The sequence below is a fragment of the Mustela lutreola genome, chromosome 10, assembly GCF_030435805.1.
Source record: "Mustela lutreola isolate mMusLut2 chromosome 10, mMusLut2.pri, whole genome shotgun sequence".
NCBI lineage: Eukaryota > Metazoa > Chordata > Mammalia > Carnivora > Mustelidae > Mustela > Mustela lutreola.
In genome coordinates, this window is record NC_081299.1 from 80,841,028 (window position 1) to 80,856,857 (window position 15,830).

At 39.6% G+C, this 15,830-nt stretch overlaps 1 protein-coding gene across 6 annotated transcripts in view; it reads right to left on the minus strand.

The window, feature by feature from the left end:
• Positions 1 to 15,830, minus strand: part of ALG14 (ALG14 UDP-N-acetylglucosaminyltransferase subunit) — a 123,403-nt gene that overhangs the window by 81,212 nt on the left and 26,361 nt on the right. For all 6 annotated transcript variants that reach the window (XR_009345094.1, XR_009345093.1, XR_009345091.1 and 3 more), the window contains exon 3: positions 8,769 to 8,900. Coding sequence is in view for 2 of the 6 variants with exons in the window: in XM_059136055.1 (XP_058992038.1) it covers positions 8,769 to 8,900 (132 nt within the window). In the remaining 4 variants the exon portion in view is untranslated. The remainder of the gene's footprint in view (positions 1 to 8,768; positions 8,901 to 15,830) is intronic.

The following is a 15,830-nucleotide window of genomic DNA, read 5'->3' on the forward strand; positions in this document are numbered from 1 at the left end:
TCCAGAAAACAAAAAGGATGAAACATTTCTCCATCATTTGATAAGGCTAGTATTATCTCAAGCCCAAAATGGGACAATCAGAGTCCCAAACAGAAAGCTAAAGACCAATACCCCTCATGACTATCATTATAAAAACTCTCAACAAATTACTGGCAAGTCAAATCCAGGTATATATAAAAAGAATTATGATCAGATGAGATGTATTTCAGGAATGCAAGTGTATTTCAATATTTGAAAATCAATGCAATGCACAATATTAACAGGTAAAAGAAAACCACATGAATCGTGTTAATCGATGCAAAAAAAACCTGATAAAATTCATTCTGTCATTAATGACATTATTTTTTCATTTGAGGCAAATCAGGAACAGAGGCTGTGATGGTTAATACTACATGTCAACTTGACTGGGCAACAGGGAACCCAGACATTTGGCCAAACACCATTCTGGTTATGTTAGTGAGGGTATTTTGGGGTGAAATTAATATTTGAAAGAGCAGTCTGAGTAAAGAAGATTGCTCTCCCTACTAATGTGGATGGTCCTCACCCAACCAATTGAAGACCTGACTAGAACCAAACAGGCTAAGTAAAATCCTGTACCATTGGTTCTGATTCAGTTTTTCTGGAGAACCCTGACTAATACAGAAGGGAAGCTTTCTCAACTTGACAAAGAACATCTATAAAAAACCCATAGCTGACATCATCTGTAGTGGTAAAAGAGTGAACGCATTTCTCTTAAAACCTGGAACAAGACAAAGGTGCCTGTCTCATTACTCTTATTCAGTATAATACTAGAAATCCTAGCCAGTACAATAAGGCAAGAAAAGGAAAAAAAAATGATATACTGGTTGGAAGGGAAAAACTTTCCCTATTTGAAAAATACGTGATTGTCCAGAAAGTCCCAGGAAATCTGTTTTTAAAAAATTCTTAGGATTTAATAAATGAGTTCAGCAGATCACAGGATATGAGATAAGAAACAAAGATCAATTATATTTCTGTATGTTAGCAACAAACATGTAGAAACCAAAATTAAAAACATTATACCATTTATAATTTATAATCATTTCAAAAAAGTAAAATACCAAGATATTAATTTAAAAAATATGTATGTGGTCTATATACTGAGAATTACACAATGATGATGAAAGATATAAAAGAAGACCTAAATTAAATGGAGAGACATACCCTGGCTATGGATTGGAATATTCAACATAGTAGAGATGTCAATTTCCTCAAAACTAATTTATACATATAATGTAATTCCTGTCAAAATCCCAGAAAAATTTTGTTGGACATATAGACAAGCTCATTCCAAGATTTATACAGAAAGGCAAAGGAACGAGAATAGCTAAAACAATTTTAAAAAAGAAGAATAGGAGTGCCTGGGTGGCTCAGTCAGTTAAGCGTCTGCCTTCAGCTTAAGTCATGATCCCAGGGTCCTGGGATTAAGCCACACATTAGTCAGGCTCTCTGCTCAGCTAGGAGCCTGCTTCTCCCTCTCCTTCTGCTTGCCACTCGCCCCGCTTGTGCTCTCTCTCTCCCTCTCTGTCAAATAAATAAACAAAAGAATTTTACAAAAAAAAAAAATCTTACGATGTTAAGTGGTAATACCTACTATGAAAAACAGTCTGGCAGTTTCTTACAAAATTTAACTTGAACCTTCTATCAGACCCAGCAATCTCATTTGTGGACATTTGCTTACAGAAATGAAAACTTAATACCTATACAAAAATCTGTACATAAATGGTCATAGGAGCTCTATTTGTAACAGCAGAAAACTGAAACAATTAAAATGTCTTTCAATGCATGAATGGCTAAGCAAACTGTAGTATATCTGTACAATGGATTCTATTCAGCAATAAAAAGGAATTACTGATACATGCAAAAAAATGAATAAATCTCAAGACCATTATGCTTAGCGAAAAAGGTCAATCTCAAAAGGTTTCACACTGTTTGAGTCTATTCATAGAACATTATTGGGGCTCCTGAGTGGCTCAGGTCATGATCCCAGGGTCCTGGGATCAAGGCCTGCATTGGGCTCCCTGCTCAGTGGGAACCCTGCTTCTCCTTCTCCCACTCCCCATGTTTGTATTCCCTCCCTCGCTGTCTCTGTCAAATAAATAAATAAAATCTTTAAAAAAAGATTAGAACATTATTGATATGATAAACAATCAGTGGTTGCCAGGAGAGAGGGATGGAGGAAGCACAGGGGAGTTCTTTTGCAGTAACAGAACAGTTTTGAATCTTGATTTTGGTGGTGATTATACAAATAAGTAAATGAATAAAGTAGCAGAGAACTCTACATACACATACATACAACCATACATGGATGTATATAAAAAAGCAGTGAAAAGTGAGTAGGTCTATCGTCTGGTTAATAGTTTCACACAAATATACATTTTCTGGCCTTGACACTGTACTACAGTTATACACGATGCCACCATTAGGGGAAGCAGGGTGAAGAGAACATGAACCTCTCGGTTATGCAACTTCTTGTGATCTGTAATAATTTCAAAATGTTAAAAAAAAAAAAGCTAAAAAAAAAAAAAAAAAGACATGTCCAAATGTTTTTTTAAAAAATATCTCGATTAGCAGAATAAGATTGTAGTTGCAGAAACGGAAGAACAATTTCTGATCTAAATGGTTTTTTTCCAGGAGAATTACTCTCCATTTCATGTCCACCTGTTGTTTATTTTTCTTGAAGCTAACTAAATAAAAGCTTCTCAAGGCCATAGGTCATATTGCATTAATCCCCTTCAATTCCTACTGCAATACAGACATTAAACAAAAAAAGACTAGTTAAATTCTGAATTGAGCAAGTTAGCTAATTTTGGCAGATACCGACACACTTCTAAAGAGAACCAGAGTTAACTACACTGACTAGCTCTGTGACCTGGGTTACTTAGATCTCTCTGGACGTTGGGCTTCTCATCTCTTGGCTGAATATAAAGAGTACTATGTTAGAAGACTGTTAGGAAAATTAAATGAGTTAATGTATGTATTTAGGAGAGTGCCAGACATACTGGAATAGCTCAATAATTTTTTTTTCATTGTAGGGCTTGAACTCACAATCCTGAGATCAAGACCTGAGCTGAGATCAAGAGTCAGACGCTTAACTGATCCACCCAGGCGCCCCCCAATGAATGTTATTTTTCTTAAAAATATGACTTTTAGGTGGATCCATTCTCGTGAATCAATATTATAATCAATAGAATGGTTAAGTAGTTATTTCCTTTAACTATTGGGATTTCAATGAGAAAAGTCTGTTTGTGGGGATTATAAAGAAAAAAAGCCCAATATGCCATCTTAACAGTACCTATGATACTTAGCTTTGTAAAAATGACTACTGATTACTTGTACTAAGTTCTTAAGTTCCAGGTACTAATTTCTAGTAACAATAAAATATTATATGTAAAATGCCAATTAATAAAGGTATAAGTCCAAAGATTTCAACTTTATGTATACTATGTGATTCTCCGACTCAGCTGCCTTGTTAATCTTTCACTCTTCTTAAGATGACCTCTTTTTGTTCTCTAACTTTTGTCCACCATTGCTTAAATGCCATCTCTATTCTGAAACCTTACTCCACTCCCCAGAGAAGATTTATCACACTATCACAATCCAGCTATAGGCAAGACTGCTGTCTACTGTGCTTACTTTTATACACCTCCCACACAGTATAAATCCTGGCAGAGTATATCCTCAACAAATATTTGGGAATTAACCAACCACTGACATCCTCTTCCAATACTTCTATGGCAATTTTCCCTTGCTATCATTAAGGAACTTGGCATATTGAATTACAATTACTTTCCCATTTGTCGCCTCCACTAGAGTGTAAGCTGAGGGCAAGGCCCACGTCTCACTTATGTTTGCACCCTGAGTAACTAGCACAGTGACTGGAACAGGAGATGTGCTGAGAGGCTACCATGGCCCGGGCACTGTTTCCTAACAGTGAACAAGGCAGGCACACTTCCTTATGGAATGACAACAAATACAAAAAAAAAGAGAACTTTGATTGGGATTAGTACTACGAAGAAAATAAAGCAGGATGATGTGATCGAGGGATGCAGATGTTAGCTGAAGTGCTAGGAGTTAAGCCTTTGTAAGGAGGTAATATCTGAGCTCGAATCTGGTTATGTTTATATCAGGAGTAAAGAGTCCCAAACACAGAACAGCAAGTACAAGGGCTCTGAGATATGAATCAGCTGGGTTTTTTGTTTTGTTTTTTTTTAAAAGGCAGCAGGTGTGGCTGGCACAGAGTCAACAAAGGGAAGAGAGGAGGAGAAGAGGTCAAAGAAGCAGGTCAGGGCCGGAGCACACAGGCTACACTAAGTTTGGACTCTATTCTAACAGCACAGAAAGCCACTGGAGGATTTTAAGTGTAAAGTAACAGAATCTGAATTACATTAAAAAAAATTTACATTGATTGTTAAGAGGTAAAGAAATTGCAGGTGGTCACAAACTTCCTTCTACACGCAGACAGGTCAGGAGATCATACAATGGGGGTGCTGGACGGCACGGTGGCAGTGAAGATGGACAGAAATAAACACAGGTGATAGATTGCAAAGACATGGCTGGAAGGATGTGCTATTGAACACAGGAAGTAGGGTGTGGGAAAGAGGAATCAAAGATGTCTCCCAGGGATTTCACTAGAGCAAATTTGCTAAAATGGGGAAAGACTAGGAAACATCTACTATTTTGGACAAGAAAGTTTCAGATGCCTATTAGATATCCAAGTGGAAAAATAGCACACAGCAGGCACTTGCTGTATCCTTTTAAAAACTACCACTTTGAGGACGGACTTGTCTATAAATCAAACATAGTACAGGATTCCAAATTTGACTAACTCTATTTGCTGATTCCAAAGTAACAGAAAAAAACAGACAATAATAAGTGAATAATAAGTGACTGAATGACCAGAGGTCTCAGCTCATTTGATGAAATGTCATTTTTGCTACTACTCATGCTCCTGGACCCGTATTTTTTATACAAAGGTGCTGCATTTTATGTCAGAAATTTTAGACAAATGTTGTCAACTCAGGAATTTGCTCCACTTCTCTAGGCCTTATAATAAACACTGGGGTGATTAGTATCAAGAGCAGTAAGCAATGACTTTCAGTAAAAGATCACAGGGATCGTGAAATGCCTGCCACATTTAAGACTACTGGAAGCCAAAGTGCTGCTTTTGGCAACAATACATATTTTATCCAATTCACCTTTTTTAAAATTAAAATTTATTGAACTATGATTTTCATACAGTAAAAGTTATCCTTCTTAGTGTACAGGTCTGAGTTTTGACAAACACATACAATCAACTAGCCACCATCACTACAATCAAGATATACGACAGTTTTTCACCCCCCAAAAGCTCCTTCACGTCCTTTTGTAGTCAGTCCCTCCCCCATCCCCAGATGCTGGTAACTACTGATCTGTTTTTGGTTCAATTTTTTTTCAAACTCAACAATAGTCTTATGAACTTATGACATCTATTCACAAATGGCTGACAAAACCCTGTTTCTTATAAAATATGATGTGTAAAAAGTATTTGATGATGTTGTAAAAGAAGAAACCATCCTTTCCGATTTACTGATAGAGATTTGACTGAGGTCTCCAAAACAGAGTTTATAAATTTTTCTCTAAAATGAGCTTTTCATTTAATAATTGGCTTGAATGAAACAAGCATGAAGTTTAATATACACTCAACAAATGGACTCGTACACTTTTTCCTTAAAATGACCTAAGGTTTTGGATTACTATTCTCATCCAAAAAGTCAGTTAAGACATGAAACAGTCCATATCCTCACAATGGTTTTATCTATACATATTTCTGTAACAGGAAACTGGTAAATATAAACTTCTTTTTATTTTCCAAGTTAATCTCATTTGTAGAATTCTGTAATTATACTTCCTAGAACGGTACTATTTCCCCCTATTTTTACTATCCATTTTGTTTTTAAAATATTTTGACAAATACACATGACATTTAATTTTGAAATATGCTATTATCACTCAATTACATCAGTGTTAAATCTGCTATGAAAGCAGGTACTTGAGTTGTTGGCATTTGCTTTCATTTTATACTACTATTTAGGGGGAGTGATAGTTCATGTAATTTATTTTAAAACATAATGTATCAACTGATTCTTAATTGGAATGAATGAACACAGCATCCACGGTGTGAGCCAGAAATGGTGGCATACAGTTCAGTGGTTAACACCTTGGGCTTTGTAATCAGTTAAGGCCTGGCTTCTAGCCCTAGCTCTGTTATTTTTTGGTTGTGTGAACCCTGAGCAAGTAACCACCTGCCTCAGCGCCTCAGTTTCCTCATTCACTAAATGGGAACAATAGCAGTACCTACCTCAGGTGGCAGGGATGTGAGCACTCAACACCACATCTGGCACGTGTGTGTGCTCAGTAAGTAGTACCTATTATATACCAGATGGGGTTTTCATTTGAAAAACATTAGAATGTTACATTCTTCAGCACTCATCCTGGAACAATAAAGAAAGTGCCTGTGTTTATATTTTATAGTGGCCCAGTGAGGGACAGAGACAGCTGAGTGGTGCAGGTGACACAGGTGTGCGCCCACTTTATAGCAGAGCAGAAAGACACCTCGCTGTTAAGATAACTCTACTTATTTAAGGTAGGATGCTGTCATCCCTTTTAAGAGTGGGTTGTTTTTTCACTTTTTTTTTAAAAAAAACAAGTAAAGAAGAAATAGAGCTTTGTGATAGAAGGCATAAGAAAGCCAAGGATGACCACAGGAGAGATCTACATGTTGTAGTAAAAAAGGCCTTTTAACAATTACCTTTTCTCTGTAAAGCAAAGGGGATTTCATTAAGTGGAAATTAATTTTGTGAGGCCAACTGTGTCAGAACAGCTGATTGGATAATGCTCAAGTTTGAAACAGTTTTTTTAACTAACTCAGCTCAAAATTTCACACCTCCTGCCCCTTTCACTATTATTCCTTTAGAAACATAATAGTTTTTTTTTTCCTTCCACTTTTTACGAGCAAATTTATAGCACTCAGAAAATTTTAGACTAAGGGAACTGAGAGGATATCTAGTACAATCCTTTCGTTTTAAGGTAAAGAATAAGGCCCAGAAGGGAACTGGCGAAAATGATATAAAAGCCAAAGTGGGCCTGGGACCAAGTGTCCTAATGTCCCACCAGTTACTTCACTACAAGGGTATCAAATAACTTCGCCTAGGTAGTCAGCGGAGCTCCTCTGTCCCCGTGGCAGACATCATCTACCAGTCACTACTTCCTTCGGAGCCTTAACCCTTTAGAGTCCTAAACCACACTCCAGCTAGCTGTTGCCAGTGACGGTGGCCATGCCTCTAGTGATGTAGTAAAATATAAATCCAAATTTCCTGCTGAAAATGTCAAGACATTTTTTCCTGATTTCTGTTCTGTCTTTTGAATTTTAGAAATAAATAAAATTTTCTGGGCAATAATGATCTTTTAGGTAAATATCTAAATTCTACATACTAAAAATGTGGTGGGAGATTATGAAATAAATTCACTTTGTCAAATTTTTAAAGATAAATATAAGCAAAATTAATCTATGGTGACAGAAATCAGAAAGTGGCTGCTCAGGGTCAGAAGGTGAATGAGAAGAAGCAGGAGAAAACTTTCTGGGGTGACAGAACTGTTGTGTATCTTGATAGGGATACAGTCAAAGTATATACTTAAGATCTGCTCATCTTTTGGGGCACCTGGCTGGCTCAGGTGGGAAAGCATGTGACTCTTGATCTCAGGGCCATGGATTCCAGCCCCACGTTGGGTATAGAGATTACTTAAATAAAATTTAGGAAAAAAAGAGCTGCGTATTTCACTTTTGTAAATTAAATCATTTAAAAACAATCTAACCTACTCATGCAGTATCATTCAGATACTATATTCAGATACATTTTCATCCAAAGAAGAGACTTGAACTGTAAATCCAGCTTATAAAGGGCAATGCCCAAACTCATAGAGATCTTTCAAAATCAACCTAAATACACTTCTGTTCAGCTACTTATGAGAACATCCACTGTGCCAGAACTCATGTATGTGGAGAACAAATAAAGAGTTTCCTTCTCGGCTATGCAAATTAATGGATACTGCCTTAAAATAGGAATGAAAGTAGTATTTAAGAACTGTGTACACTATCATGATAACATATCTATTGCCCTCCATTGTCTACTAAAATGCACTTGGAATTTAATAACAGAACTTCATCTTAAAGACCACAGAAAATGTAGATAAGGAACGTAAAGTTGAATACAGTATAGTCATTAAGTTTTTATATTTCTATTTCCTGTATTACTTTCGTATGAAAATTTGGGTGTGTAAAATATTCATCCCACTACATACCATATCTGGTAAGAGAATCCTGACAAAAACAAAAAGTACTGAAAAGGAATAAGCAATTGGCTCTCTTCTAGCTGATAAGCACATGATGTTGGTTCAGGAGCCACAGGTGAAAAGAATGACAAGTTGGCTAAAGATACTGTTAGGTCGGGGCTTACCACCACAAAGAGAAGGGACAGAAAAGGGCAAATTTAGAGTTCAAGTTACGGCTAGAAAGGGAAGACAAATATTTCAACTCTTTCAGCAAAGTGCATTGTGTGATAAATTTTAGCATACGTTAGTAAAAGGTCTAGTCTAAAATCTGGCACACTGAGAAGTTGTAGCCGGTGATGAAAACACTATGGTCTATTACTAATAAAGGATCTACGTACGGGAGTGTGACTTGCCCTCCCCTTAGTGATGGTTATACGTACCAAATCTGGCTTCACTTTGTGAGTCAGGGGAAAGGACAGCCACATGGAGTACAGGGTGGTGAGCACCGTGGAGAGCCAGGACTGCTGAACCTCCCGGCTTCTGGGAATGCGGTGAATGTAGTATTCGGAAAGCTAGAAGGAAATAGTAAAAATCTCAAATCAACTGGGCCACTGATACCCAGTTAACAGTTAACAGTTACCAGTTACCACTGTTGAAATTTGGGGAAGTAACCAAACATAGTAATATTTCTGTAGCAAAACATGAACATTCACATTAAATAGAATAAATAAAGACTATAAGAGACTCAGACCAATTCAAATTCAGGTTTTGCTGTTGAACTTGTCACAAACTTTGAACTCCTACCCCCAGCTTTCAGAACTTTTTGGAAATTCAGCTAAAGGACTATGGAACCTGTACTGCAAAGTACATGTGAATCCAATAAGATGTCACTTGTTATTAGAGTAAAAATAACCCAGCTGCATCTTATTATAGAAGGTTTTTGAATGTTACTTCCCAATTTTGAGGACTGATCTTAGTATCTATAAAATTTTCTTCAAAAAAGCATGAGTGTTTATCATGTCCCTTGAATCTCTTTAACCTGTTAGCATATAACTTTGTAAAGAAGCAATGTACCATATTTCTGGATATTTTTAGTGTCCTGAGGAGCTGGAAGGGCAATCAGTTCAACTCTAACTCTAGAAGCCAGCTCCTCAGATTCCATCTTTGCTCCAGAGGGGCAAACACACAGGCCTGGCAGGGGTTTTGCAAGGGTGTCTGGGCCTGAGGACAGCAGTCTCAGACCTGGACACAGAACAGTCTACATCTCATCTCAGGTAGCAGCTTAAAGGAGGAGACAAAAGAGGTTTAGGAAGTCTCTGTCCATTCTCAGAAGAGGAACAAAAACTAATGGAGGTGTGTCCTGGTATGGAGACTGAGGGATCACTAAGACGGAAACTAGAAAAATAGGCCCGAGTGTGAAAAATAAGGCAAGTGACCAAAGAGTGATGACCTCTGTTTTGACTTCTGGACGCACATGTCCAGAGCCCAACCTCAGCCTCCTGGTCAGATGCTAGCAGTGGGCAGTCTCGGTTCACCTGTGCCTGGAACCAACTGGGACAAGGACCGCGTATCTATGGCGAAATCACCCAGTTTGCAGAGGACAGTCCCAGTCTATACCTGTAGGCCCAGCATAATTATTAACAGTGTCCCTAGTACCCCTTCTGTTCTCAGAAGTGTCCCAGTGGAATGATAAACTATACAGTAACCCACAGGGCAGGACAATGAGTAGGTTCTTCCAAGTCACAGGGAAGGCAATTTATTCAGAAGAGCCCAGGGCAACGTGATGGGAGAATCCACATTACCATCAAGGATGAGACTGTAAGTGGTAGCTGGGAAGAAAGCCAAGCTGAAATTTCTACCAGTGACATAAACGGGAAAGCAGTCAGGTGATGATGAGCTTGGGGAAGGGCAGTGGTGAGGAGTTAGGCAAGGGATCAGAACCATGAACCCAACCAGCAGGGGACAGAAGAGTCTGTACGGTGCAGCTGTCCAGCCTATAGCTCTATACAGGACAGGCCCTCCATCTCCAAATCCATACAAATCTTCCCTATGTTATTATTATTTTTAAAAGATTTTATTCATTTATTTGAGAGAGAGAGAAAGAAAGAGCATGAGAGAGCTCATGCATGAGGTGGGGGTTGGGGGTAGAGGGAAAGGGAAAAGCAGGCTTCCCACTGAGCAGGGAGCCCAATGTGGAGCTCAATCCCAGGACTTCAAGATCATGACCTGAGCTGAAGTCAGATGCTTAACTGACTAAACTACCTAGGCGCCCCTACATTATTATTTTTTGATGAGAAGTTCATGTAATTGGAAATCCTACCAAAAAGGTTTCTCTCTAAATCTGTCTCTACCCCCCCATTCCCTCACTACAAAAGCAGATCTGCTCAGAGGTGCTCAGAGGCACCTTTCCCAATTAACCCCTGCCCCCACACATACACATACTCTTCCCTCTCCCATTAGCAGGCCTGCTTAATGTTTTAAAATTACTCCACTTACTGGAGGTGGGTGGGAGGGATGGGGAGGCTGGGTGATGGATACTGCGGAGGGTATGTGCTATGGTGAGTGCTGTGAATTGTGTAAGATTGATGAATCACAAAACTGTACCCCTGAAGTAAATAATACATTATATGTTAATAAAAAAATTACTCCACTCATTCTACTGGCATATTATATACTTATTTATTTACTATCTGTTTCCCCCATTAGAATGTAACTTACTTGAGGAGGCTAGGAAATTTAATCACTGCCATCTCAGTGCTGATTTTAAAAAAAAATTTATTTATTTATTTATTTGGCAGAGAGAGAGAGAGAGAGATCACAAGTAGGCAGAGAGGTAGGCAGAGAGAGAGGGGGAAGCATACTCCCTGCTGAGCAGAGAGCCTGACATGGGGCTTGATCTCAGGACCCTGAGATCATGACCTGAGCTGAAGGCAGAGGCTACCCAGGTGCCCCGATCTCAGTGCTTATTAAGAGTACCTGGTTTAGGGGCGCCTGGTGGCTCAGTAGGTTAAGCCTCTGCCTTCTGCTCAGGTCATGATCTCAGAGTCCTGGGATCAATCCCTGCATCAGGCTCTCTGCTCAGCAGGGAGCCTGCTTCCCCCCCCCTCCTCTCTGCCTGCCTCTCTGCCTAATTGTGATCTCTGTCTGTCAAAGAAATAAATAAAATCTTTAAAAAAAAAATAAGAGTACCTGGTTTAAGCTGATGCTCAATCAATGTTTATTGAATGAGTGATTCAATATGTTGTTTATTGCACATTAATATAAATTAATCCACTCTTTTTTAAAAAAAGATTTATTTATTTGAGAGAGAGAGCACAAGTGCTGTGATGGTCAGAGGGAGAGGCAAACTCCCCGCCAAGCAGGGAGCCCAATGCAGGACTTGATCCTGGGACTCTGGGTTCAGGATCTGAGCCAAAGGCAGACACTTAACGACTGAGCCACCTATGCATCCAACCCAATCTTTTTGTTAACTAGCTGAGATGTATTTAGGTGGAGAACATAAAAGGGCACAAAGAAGATGATTTTCAGATTGTACACTTAGGGTCTTATTTGTAGAGGCCACTCCATAAATGGGTTGAACTGAACAGAATTCCTGGGATTAGAGAGAAAAAAAACCTAAGCAAAGCAGGTGATTGGGAGCTTATACATAGCTGGAGCCAGGAGGAAGCAAGTTCTAAGGGCCTAGAGAAACAGGACCAATGCCCCATCCCCCGACCCCAACAATGTGTCCTAGGTAGATAGCCTAGACTTCTCTCTGTGAACTGACCATTCACAAGGGCCTCAAGAAGTTTCTTAGTCCTGTAAGTCTTCTCCCCAGAAAACAGATCCATGAGAGGAGTGTCCCTGAGGCTCTGTGTTCTGAGCATAAAAGTGAAGGGAGCCTGCTAAGTTAGAGCAAGCAGAGCATCGCATTCTGCATCCAGAACTGCTTGGAAAATCTCTGTGCCCACAATTTCTGTTTAGACTTGTTAGGCAGGTGTGTAGTTAAGTGAATGGGAATCTGGGGCCATCTTGATAAGAACAGGGCTCTCAGGTTAGCTATGCTTGATACACAGAAACTGGTGCTGGGGTATGTGATATCCTGCATTGTCTAAAGAAAATACTGAAGACTAGGCCATGGTGAAATATTGAGAGTTTTTAAAATTACTTTATATATTAAATAAACAAACACATAAAGAAGTCAACAAGGAAAAATTATCAATAGGCAGCTTGTATTTCGGTTTTAACAAAAGTTCCTCTGAAGACAAAAGAATGGGACAGAGTTTCAGGAAGCTAAAATTTAGGCCTGGCTATGACCTTTGGCCAGACATTCCTAGGGGTTGCGGCATCTGAGAAATCCAAATGAAGGCATCTTCATAGACATATTGTTTTTGTTAGCTTATACTTTTGCCTTGAGGGAAATGTCCCTGACCCTCTTTCAGGTCCTACTAATGGGATGCAGGACATAAAGGAAGCTTCAGCCAACACTTTCCCACCCCCAGATCCAATATTTTGTTTAGGAGTGACATACAACCCAAGCAGGGTCAGTCTTTCCTGGATTCTGGACCCAGGAAAAGCTGTTTCTTTGAATGACACTTTGGGCTGTTAAACTTGTTCTGAATCCATTCCACTGGGGCCAAGAAATGGATACTTGTCTTAGTGTTCCTCTATTCACCAAGCTTTTCTGTAACAACTCAAAAGTGACTACCATTTTTGATACCAAAACATGGTATTCTGCATTCCTAAACCAGAAATCAACAAATGAACAGTAGAATCTATCATAGATAGAGTTTTAGCTTATATATGAAGATCGTGAAATCTATGTTGGTCTTGGAAGGGATGGAGGGTGGGGGGACCTGCTCCTGGGTGTCCTTCTTTCAAAACCTCTACACACATTCCTCATCTATCTACTTACTCCTTACATCCCTGCTACTCCTGGTCCGATGATTGCTATCTCTCATGATAACTACACTAGTCTCCTAATTAATCTCTACTTCATCTCTGGATCCCCTATGCTTTATTCTCTACAGAATTGCCAGAGATTATAATGTAGAGCAGACATTCCCTTTCATTCTCCTGCTTAAAACTCCCTAAACGCTTGTGATGAAATCCAAATTTCTGATCATTCCTTGTTCACCCACCAGTCATACCAGCCTTCTTTCTGCTGTGTGAATGCATCAAGCTCACTCCTTCCTGAGGGTCTTTTTGGCTTATTCTGAGTGATCTGCTGTGCCCCCCAGATTGGCTCAACTCAGGTCTGGAACATTACCTCCTCAGGGAGGAGACAGGCTCCCCACCGGCCCCTCCTCTAATACGCAGTCACCCTCCGCCACACTGTCTTATTTTACCATCTTCACAGCAATTACTCATACTCCCAATTAACTTGTTCATTTGTGTGTTCAACTGTTCAACTGTTGTCTGCCTCTCTGTTCAAAAACAAGCTCCACGAGAGAAAGGATTTCATCTTGTTCACGGCTGAAATCCCAGTGTGCACAACTGTGTTTCACACAACACAGATGCTTATCAGTACTTGCTGAACAGATTAATGACTGTCACTGTAATTTCTAGACATTCAGACTGTGGTCTGTGCTGGAGAAGATGCTGACTCTTTACCTCAATACATCTCGGCATATCTGTGTATATCCTGCAGTTCGTGCAGATCCTGCAACATGATCCAGTCTCTAGCACACCACTGGTACCAAAAGACAAAAAAGTGACATTCTCTCTTTCCCTTATTCTCTCCCCACCATATTTTAGAAAAAGACATATACTAGTGAGACACCCTTTCCATCCATCTAAGTGTCCTCATTACGAAGGGGCAGAGGCCATGTGCTCTATAGTACTGTGTATACCCACGGAGCCTCCCAGTGTTTCCCACACATGCTTGACTGAGGCATAATGAAATGTATAGTAGAAGACAGACAAGAAAGGAAGAATGCTTATGAAAAAAAAAAAAAAGAAATGGATTATTTTTCAGGCTTCTAGTTTGTCTGAAATTATGTGAAACACTGACTTAAATGCTAATAGTATATGACAACTTGTAACTTTCAAAGTATCTTCCAGAATTACATCACTGCTAAAACCCACAAACATATCTGGCATTAGATCTGTGACAACCTAAATAGAAGTTTATAGTGATTTAGATGGAAATAATTCCACCAAGAATCCAGATGGCATCATAAACCACAACACAGCAGATTAAGTGGTCTATGAAGTCATTCTTTGGGGTTACCACACACTGAAATGTACAATATGTTTATTATTTAATGAATGCCACACTATTGCAGAATCTTGGAAATAAGACAAAACTAAAATGGTAAGATTTCATTCAACCAAAAATGGTTTCAGCTTTCTTTTATAACTATTTTTTCAATAGTGTGAAGTATAGCATATATTAAAAAAATATGTTGGATGGTCCCATATTCTGAAATCAAAATGACCGTAATTGACTGCATGCACAAAAATGTTTTTATGTGCATGTCCTTTAAGTACATGGTCGTTGCTTACTTCATGGTAGCTGACGAAGAAGGGCCATGAAGGAGTGAAGGGGCCATGGGTTCCAGACTGGGTCTTGCCGAGAACCAGCTCTGTCCCTTTGGATGAGTCAAGTTCTCTGGACCTCAGTCTCTCACAAGGAGGCCTGGAAAGATCATGGATCCTCAACCAGCCACCATGACTCTACAACTGGCTCTGAAGTCTGACTTGTCAACAAGAAGCCAGGTTGCTGCTCTAGGCTTGTCCATGGCTTTCAGCCACTCCTCACTTTACCTTGGGAAGCCTTTCCCTACTTGGAGGTCTGGGCTTCAAGGAAATAAAAAAAGTCATTTGTTCTTAAAATAATTAGGGGAGTCTGGCCCCCCAAATTCCTACTGTCCTTTATCATGAATAAGAGTTGTCCTCTTCCCAGGCTCCTATTGTCCCCTCCTTCTGCCAACAATAACCAACTTCCTTTTGGGTAACTCACCCCTTTCACCTTCTCAGGCAGACAGTTTGGGTGGGATTTCAGCTCCTGCCTCATTCACCCCCAAACCTCTAGTACCAAGAGTAGGCCTGAGCTGGCTTAAGCAACATGGGAATAACCCTCATTCCTGGCCACAACAACTGGCTGAAAGATGGGACTATAAGCCAACTGAAGACCATGAGACTGGAGACCTCTGCTGTGGCTTCTGGGAAAAAAGCTTCACCTTCTTGGTCTCCTACATGTTCAATAATGTGGTATAACATATATTAAAAAATATATGTTAGAGAGATATGTAAGAGACTTTCTTCCCTACACACAGGCTAGCACAAAGATAGGAAGCCAGGAGGGACTACTGGGTTTTGCCACCCTGAGGGGAGAGAATGGAGCTGACAGAGGCAGCACCATGGGGAGGGAGGCCAATGGAGCTGACCCTGCAGGAGACAGAGCAGAGAGACACTATTCCTAGTGAAATCCCTGGGCAGTTGGACCAAGTCTCACCTAAAAGTAAAACTGAATTTTTCCCATTTTGTAAGTCAACAAATTCCCTTTTAATTGTTCAAGT